At 38.1% G+C, this 8,667-nt stretch overlaps 1 protein-coding gene across 1 annotated transcript; it reads right to left on the bottom strand.

The window, feature by feature from the left end:
* Positions 1-3,361: 3,361 nt before the first annotated feature.
* Positions 3,362-4,072, bottom strand: LOC113315634 (uncharacterized mitochondrial protein AtMg00310-like). Its single transcript, XM_026563900.1, has one exon. The coding sequence runs from the start codon at positions 4,070-4,072 to the stop codon at positions 3,362-3,364; it is 711 nt and encodes a 236-aa protein (XP_026419685.1).
* Positions 4,073-8,667: the final 4,595 nt, after the last annotated feature.

The following is an 8,667-nucleotide window of genomic DNA, read 5'->3' as shown; positions in this document are numbered from 1 at the left end:
TTCGATGAACTTTGATATTTTAAGCAGATAAAAAGAAGTCAAGAGGAAAAGGACGCATTGTGAATCATGGATAGTTTAATGTTTGATCCGACGGTGGTAACTTACGGATGGTGGGCAGTGCTTCAGGTGTTAGGGCAAGCACTGTGATGCTCCGGGTTACCATAATTATGTTGAAGAATTTGGTAGATTATAGTTTTTTTTTTTTTTTAAAGGCCACAGGGGCAACTTCATTAGAAAAATAATCAATCGTCGCACGGGAAAATGGTTGGTAACCTAGTGACAAGCTGGGCACCAACACCTTTTTGAATCGCTACACCAAGCCTATGAAAAATAAAATTGTTTATTCTATCAGTAACATCATGACTAGCAAGACGGTTCTTCAACCTCTTCAAGAAAGTAATCAAATCTTCACTAAGTTCCCCAAGGATGGTGAAAGCCAAGACACCAAAACCATATCCGTGAGAAGTGCATTTGTCAAGATATTTATTACGTTTCCGAAGAGAAGCATTTGAAATGACTTGACCTGGAGTGACAATAGGGGAGCAACCCGTGGTAAATGGAGATACGTCGGTAACATCGAAACATGTATCTAGACCATTCTCCCAGTCATAGACCAAGATATCAACAGGAAGTAGAGCACCACCATTGTCAGATAAGAAACCTAACGACACTTCTTTTCTCGCAGCAACACCAACCTTATAACACATGTCATCCAAAACATCTCTAACGAGATCATGACGAAACTTAAGCCCAACATCTTTGGCACAGTGTAAAGCGTGGTCTCCAAATATGTCCATAGCCCGGTTGCAACTAGTACAAAGACTATCCACCTCGAATAAAGGGATGCCAAATCTGTAACACAAAATAGCGCTGAACTGCCTAGGTCCGACCTGTTGATTCAAATCACTGATAGGCACGGCTAAAAGAAAGTCCTGAGCATGCTTCATTCTATTGCAACTAATAAGGTTTTTATCTGTCTGTCAACGCAAATTTGTCTGTCAACTCCTTTTTAACAACATCAAAGTAAATAGCGGCCAAGGATTTCATGGGATGGGGGGCCGCAACGTCAATGTTGAAAGAAGAAGCCAAAGATTACACACCTGGACAAATTTCTGGTAAGCATGCTGGAAAGTCTGACATGTAGAGGCAGCAACAGATTCTCCCAGAATGATCTCCTGTAGTGGTCTAGTTTGAGAAAAAGAAGCAATATAACAGTAATGACTCGTATCAGCCATTGTATAAATACCTAAACCACCGTCTTTCATAGGCATGGAAGACAAACGTTGCTGCAAAGGGCCATAACCTCCCCTATCACCTGTGATAAGTTGTCTGAGATGCTGAAAAAGATGAAGATCAAATCTAGAGCAAGCCGCTGGCAAGGCAGAAGGATTAGTAGTCCTCAAGGCAAAAATATAACCTTGAAACCCCGACACAATTGCGAAGTAATAACAACTCGCACTTTGGGTCTTTTAGTTTACTTATCGCCTCCATCAACTGAATGGTTTTATCGACCCTGTGCGAAACAACGCTGTTATTGAACTGAGCATCTAAACTAACAAGACCTCCTAAAAACTTCACCCCTATTGCAGGCCTACCTATATCATCTGGAAAAACATCAACCAAGCTGGCACGCGGATCTGGAGATGGCCAAAAGATATTCGTCTTGTAAATGTTCAAATACAAACCTCTCACTCGACCTTCTGCTTGAATAATTCTCAGCGCTTTTGCAACCTCAAGTGTATCTCCAATGATGGTGCCATTATCAAGATACCAAGCATTCAAGTTAAGATTACACTGAGATGTAATTTTAAGCACTAGAGGGTGTAAAGTTAAAGAAAAAAGGAGAGGGCCAAGGGGATCCCCTTGCTGGACACCTTGGGAGGAGGAAAGCACTCGATCCCTGTAGTAAATCCTAGACGGCTTGGCATAACAGAGCTCAACCCACCTGGAGATGGACGAACACTTATCTCTAATCTCTTTGATTACAACAGTTCTGTCGACTAAGTTAAAAACATTAGTGAAGTCAACCAGCATCATTGTGAGATCATTACGTGCACCATTGAGCTCTACAAACCTGTTGACAACATGAAAAATACTCTCAGCACCACATGGCAGACCCACACCAAACTGATAAGCACCCAGGTACGAAGCCATCTCCTTGCAAACTGAAGAAGCAGCGATCTTAGAGACTAAACGCCTCCAAATAGTACCCACTGCGATGGGTCTTAAACTGCCATTTGGTTTGAGGAGAGGAGTCAGGGGAGCACTGGAAATATATTCACCCAAAGCAGGAGGGCAATTCCCAGTCAACAGACAGTTAACTACTCCAGTAATAGCAGTCAGCAACTCCTCACTAACAGCCGCAGCAGCACCTGAAAAAGAATCTAATAAATGTTGAGCTCTTAAGCCGTCTCTCCTGCAAGACGTGCCATTTGGGAAATTTTATTAATCTAACAGATGTCATACATAATAGAGTTTACCAGGAAAGAAGGGGGATCCTCTTTCCAACTGTTACATACTCCTTCTTCACGAGCATGTCTATTTATGTGCTTACAAACGCAAGAATCAAATGAAATTAACAAAAAAGAATTATCTTCAATAATTCTTCTCAGCTCCTATGAAATATCTGAAGCAGCTCTTTGAATAGCTTGTATTAGGCTCTGATAGTCAGCTTCAATGATTATTTTCTTGAAACCTAACTGCATAGCCCACTGCAGACCCTCCAAAACAGTTGAGCTCTCCAAGTGGTCTGCTCCCAATGCCCCATTGAAGCTAATACACCTTGAAGCTACATGTGTACCTGCAAAATATTTGAATATTAGTCGATAACCCCCAGTTTTTGTTAGTTCACAATATGAAGCATCATAATTCAATTTGATATAATTTCTATCAGGTGGTATCCATTTAGGAACTACTACATCAGACTTCAATTTAGCACTATTGTGCTGGACAGAGGCAGCACTCAATATAAATCTTTCAATGGCCTGCATCATTTGGTGTGGGGACAAGGATTTTTTTCAAAGACCATACAACACCTCTCTTTCCATAAATACCAGCAAATGGTTGTCATTCTGGTAATAATGGATTTGTCTTAAATTGTGAACCAAGAACCAATCCACTCTTTAGGAGAACTCCAATTCCGATTTTCAAGTCTGTAACCAGTACAAATAGCGGATTGATTCTTGGTTCAAAATTCAAGGATATGGAGAGTAGTCTCAGTTGCACCCTTGCATATGCTACATATTATTTCCTCCCATGTCACTCTCCTGCTCAGTCTCTCTTTGGAAGACACAATATCCTTAACACACTTCCAGATAAATAATTTAACTCTAGGAATCGCATCCAAATTCCAGACCTTCCTCTAAGTATTGTTAGAATTGCGTTTGTATGTAGCTTGACCATTGTGGTTCTTTATATTATAAAGAGCATAATAAGCAGATTTGACAATAAAATTGTCGTTCTTCGTCAGAGTCCAACAAAGTCTATCTTCACTGTTGTATGGAATCCTCATACTAAGAATCTGTTGAGCGGTAGTTGTGTCGAAAAGATTATAAATAAGTAGTGACTTCCAACTTTTAGTATCTTCATCAATCAACCCAGTAACATATGTATAAGAAGATGGATTGGTTGCATTAATAGCTGGAGAATGAGGGACTTCCTTATGATGAATCCACTTATCATGCCAAATAAGAATCTGTTTTCCATTACCAACTAACCAAAAGCTGAATTTCTTGATAAAATCAAACTCGGAGCTAACACTCTTCCAAGACCATGTAGAGTCCACCTTTTTAAGGGCATGAAGAGGATGATATTTTTTGAAATATTTTGCATTGAGAGAACGTACTAACAAACTATCAGTTATAGTACAGAGTCTCCATGCTGCTTTGGCCAATAACGCAAGATTAAAACACCAAAGATCCCTGAAGTTAAGACCCCCATCATCTACAGTTTTACAAATACCCGAAAAACAAGTAAGAAAAAAATCTTTTTTTCCCGTCTTGTTCCACCAGAATCTCAGTTGTATCGAATTCATCTTCTTTATAGTATCTTCAGGGAGTTTGAATGAACTCATTTGATTAAGAGGAATGGTACTGAGGACTTTTATTACCATGATACTTCTACCTGCTTGTGATTGTGTAGTTCCTCTCAATTTTGATTATCTTCTTTCCATATTTCTAATGATATTATTAAAAGACATCTTCTTCTTTTTGTTCAGAAAAAGAGGGATACCAAGGTACTTTTTGTTATCATCCATTTTCTTCACATTAAGAAGTCTGGTAATAGTAGCAGCTGATGATGCACTGAGATTTTTGGTAGTTCAAAAGCTGACCAAAACATAAACTAAAAGCTTGAAGAATACTTTTTAGACTCTGTATGTTATCCAGGTCTGCCTTGACAAAAATAAGGCAATCATCGGCGTAGAGTAAGTGACTTATAGGGGGTGCCCTTCTAACTATCTTGATACCGCTTATATTTTTAGAGAATTCATCTGCAACCATTGATAGACACATTTTTTGTCTAATTTGTTCTCAATACTATATATTGTTGGTACTCGATTTTGTACTAATTTTGGTGTTTTATGTGTTTGTAGGCATTTTTGGGAAATAAACATTTTTGAAAAATTCGGCTCGCAAAGGTGGTTAAGGCGCCCGCAAGACACATGTTATTAGGACTCTCACTGTTGGATAAGGGGCACCTAGTTGATAAGGGACACCCTATTGTACTATGTACAAACACCTGCTATTCGCACCCCAGTGTCTGATAGGGGGCAGTCATCTTCTTCCATTTTAAGAATCAGTTTTGGCAGGAAAATGATTTTCCTTCCTGCGTAATTTTCTGGAGGATACTTCCACGAGATTTAGTCGGATCTGTTGGGATATTTGGATATATATCGACCTGTTTTCATAAAACAGGGATGGTAAGCAATTTAATACCGAATGAAAAGGTGATTTCCATCGATTCTCGGTAAATCAGGGAGGAATTATTATTGGGTTTGATTCGGATTTATTTTGGGAGATACGTGAGATTATGGGAGGAGATGTTGGTGCAGTTATCACGAAGATCTTTTGTGACTATCGTAAAACAGGAGAAGGAATTAAGCAGTCCGAGTAGTTTTGATAAAACAGGGAAGATTATGTTCTCGGGTTAGGAAATGGAAAGTTCACCGATAAAACAGGGAAGATATCTTTTCTGTTGAAGTATGACCAGTCTGGGAAGAGTATTAAGTGTGTTGGAGTGCCTCAACACCATGTAGACGTGTGAAGGAGCTATACATGGGAATTATTTCCCGTGACTGGCAGAGGAGAATAATGAATTTATTGGAGGATCATTCGCAGTTATGGGGGGAGTATTCTCGGTGTTGTGAGACTATATAAGTTGAGAAGGTGAACAGAGAAGGTTATGGAGTGTGATCGAATTTTAGATAGTGGTAAAAAGGTTGTCGTTCACTCAGACTTTATTGAGATTGATTCTAGGCTTACATATAAAAAATACTAAAAAAAAGAAAATATGTACAAAATATTTGTCACAGGATGAAGAGAGTTACTGGGACTAGGATTTCGTCGAATTCATAACATAGGGTTCAATTTATTTATTCTCAACAAATAAAGCTCAATAGATAAAATTAACATGGACTCTGGTTTTTCCAAGGTAGATTCTCAAAAGATTGGTTGTAAATCCAAAGCATGGTGTATCAAAACATTTAAGCTAAGCATACCTCATCAAATTAAATGACAACCAATTAATTCAAATCATATTTCAATTAAAATCAATGCAAAAGTCTTAAAAAGAATTAAATAATTTTACCCATGTATGAAATTCGTCTTTCTCCGTCGTCCTAGAGATGGGTTCTAGCTCCGCATGGTAGAAACACACTCAAAGGAGTTTTTCATTGCTCAAAAAGGTGTTCACAATAATGAAAATAAGAGAAAATTAATAAAAACCGGGTTTGTAACAATTATATTTGTTACAAACCAAACTTTTATAGAGAACGATAACTATGAAGTGTCGCTGGTACTGTTGAAATACGACTGTCTTCTTTGGTCTTATGTTCTTCGTGTTCTTCTTCACCAGCAGAACTGGTTCGTCTCTGCAACTTGATTTTTCTCCATCCTCAAATCTTTGTTCGCACCCCTATCACACCGTCCTCCTTCTATGTGATCCCATAAGCCTATATATACCCATTCTGACCGAGAATATATCCTCATAACTCCGAATAATCCTGGCAGTCAATAACGAATATTCCCATGCAAGATACAGAAATTTTCTTCCCTGTTTTAAATCTTCACGCATCTACAACTTCTGAATCTTCCTTATTTAACTTCTAAACGCTTCTGCAGAGACCAAGTGATATCCAAATGCGAGCAGCGCACGTCTAACTACGTTGAAATCCCGTGAATATCTCAGCTGCTCACGTACTCCCATGTTGACTTCAACACGCGTTAACTAGCCAAATCCAATCGACTGAGAGACCCAAACCAAGCTTGTTATGCTCAATCAAGTCTGCCCATGCAATACCAGCTATTGAGTCTCATAAAATCGCGTCCAAAAGGTGAACCATAATTCTGCCAGTATCACAGACAGTTTTCCCGCCAAACTGGAAATTTGAACGATGAAGATGGTGCCCCCCTAACCAAACTGGGGGTGCGAATAGCAGGTGCCCAACTGAGGTGCCCCTTATCCAAAGAAGGGGTCCGTTTAGCAAATGTGCTCCAAGGGTGCCTTTATCAACTTTTCGAGCCGAATTTCCCAAAAATATTTATTGCCCAAAAATACCTACAAACGCACAAAACACCAAAATTAGTACAAAATCGAGTGCCAACAATATATAGTATTGAGATCAAATTAGACACAAAAAAGTGTCTATCAAATACCCCCAAACTTATTATTTGCTAGTCCTCGAGCAAAAATAATAAAAAATAAAATCGAGTTAATCTCGGGAGTGTTTACCAGAGGTGTACCCACAAAACCATGACTTCTAATTGGTCACAAATATCTAAAGAGCTATGAGGACATAGAAATTCTCAATCTATCTCCAAGTAACTAAAATGCCAAAGAAATTAAAGGTGCCAGCTCTAAAGCTGACTAAAGAAAATGAGAGACACATCCGCAACACTGCTAGATAAAGAGATATCCGCTACACAGCTAGATAAACATTGTAAGATGCGTCCGTTGATTTACAGCTGGATAAGATTATGAGAGAGATAAAGATGAGAGGGACATCGCTACATAGCTGGACTAATTACGTGTGATGAGTTAAATCAGTGCTAGAAAGATCTTGTGCCAGATTGAAAGCAGACTAACAAAGCAACCAAATGTATCTTTCTTCGACTCTCTCATAGTGCTCAGTAGAAACGACGTCTTCTTTGGTCTTTAACTGTTGATGATAAACTATCGAACCTCATAGAACCTTGAAAATTAACTCTTCTCTTCGATTTCTTGCTTGACTTAAAAATTTCTACTTCCTTATGGCCTTATTGAACAAAGAACAAAAAGAACGTAATGATGACTTCTTTTTCTTTTTTTTTTCTTCATTTTTTTTTTCTATTTTCTTTTTCTTCTTTTTTTTTTTTTTTTTGACACAAAAATTACAAGACAAAAATTTACATGGCCATGAGAGAAGGACTTGGATCTTCGCAACTTGTGATGTCTTGGTATCATGAATTCCAACAACTTATATCATTTGCTCTTATAACTTCTTGTAACTAAGTCTCCAACTTTGATTTTTGAATTATTCTTTTTTATTGTTGCTTCTAAACCTTAAACGTCTTCAACTTTCTTTATAGATTTTGATGTCGCTCCGCTTGTTGATGATGATAAGTTTCTACTGAGAGAGAGTCGTAATCCAGTAACTAAGACTACATTGTGAGGTTACTTTGTCTTTCTGGCATTTCCTGAACTACTTGCCTTTCCATCATGGATGGTTAGGTCCATCACGGTTACCCTCTAAAAGGAACAAGTTCTCTCCTGAATTTCAAAGATCTCAATATCTTTTTCTCTAATGTCTCAAAAGATTGTTATCTCTAGCATTCCAATTTCTATCTTTTCGGTGAGAAACAATATGTAAACTTAGCTAACTGGATACTATGTGACGCTAGAAGTTTCAAAAATGCGACTAAAAAGTTTCTCCCATACCCCCAAACTTAAATCTAACATTGTCCTCAATGTTCTAAGATGAAATTAAAAGCATGAACAAGGAGAAACTGTTACCAATTGAACCAAAAGAGATAAGGAAAGACATTACCGTGTTGCATGAATATTGGGTTACCTCCCAAGAAGTGCTAAGTTTAAAGTCTTCAGCTAGACAAAGAAAGGATTAGTCACCTTATAGAATCATAAAGTAATAGCCGGAATAACTGCGGATCACCAAAACCAAATATGGCTATCACAAGTAGAAGGAATCTGCAATATGCCAAGAAAATTAACGGATAAAGCACGTCCTTGTCTAGTTTCCTGTTTAAGACAACTACATCTAGCTGTGGTTCAGGTTCAGGTTCTATAACTGGGTGTAGATAAAATATTTTCATGGACTGCATTTCCTCATAAGTTAGATCCGAATGTTCAAGTTCTAGAGTATGGAAATACTCAACTAAGAATTTAGAAGCATATAAAATTAACCTGAATAACTGGGGATCCTCTAAGTCAATCAAATTTGACTTACGCAGCTGA

The sequence above is a fragment of the Papaver somniferum genome, chromosome 10 (assembly GCF_003573695.1).
Source record: "Papaver somniferum cultivar HN1 chromosome 10, ASM357369v1, whole genome shotgun sequence".
NCBI lineage: Eukaryota > Viridiplantae > Streptophyta > Magnoliopsida > Ranunculales > Papaveraceae > Papaver > Papaver somniferum.
The sequence above is the reverse complement of the archived record's forward strand: the minus strand, read 5'-3'. Positions and strand labels throughout refer to the sequence as shown.

Coding starts and splice junctions, on each gene's coding strand:
- LOC113315634 (XM_026563900.1), bottom strand. CDS start 4,072: ATGAGTTCATTCAAACTCCCTGAAGATACTATAAAGAAGATGAATTCG.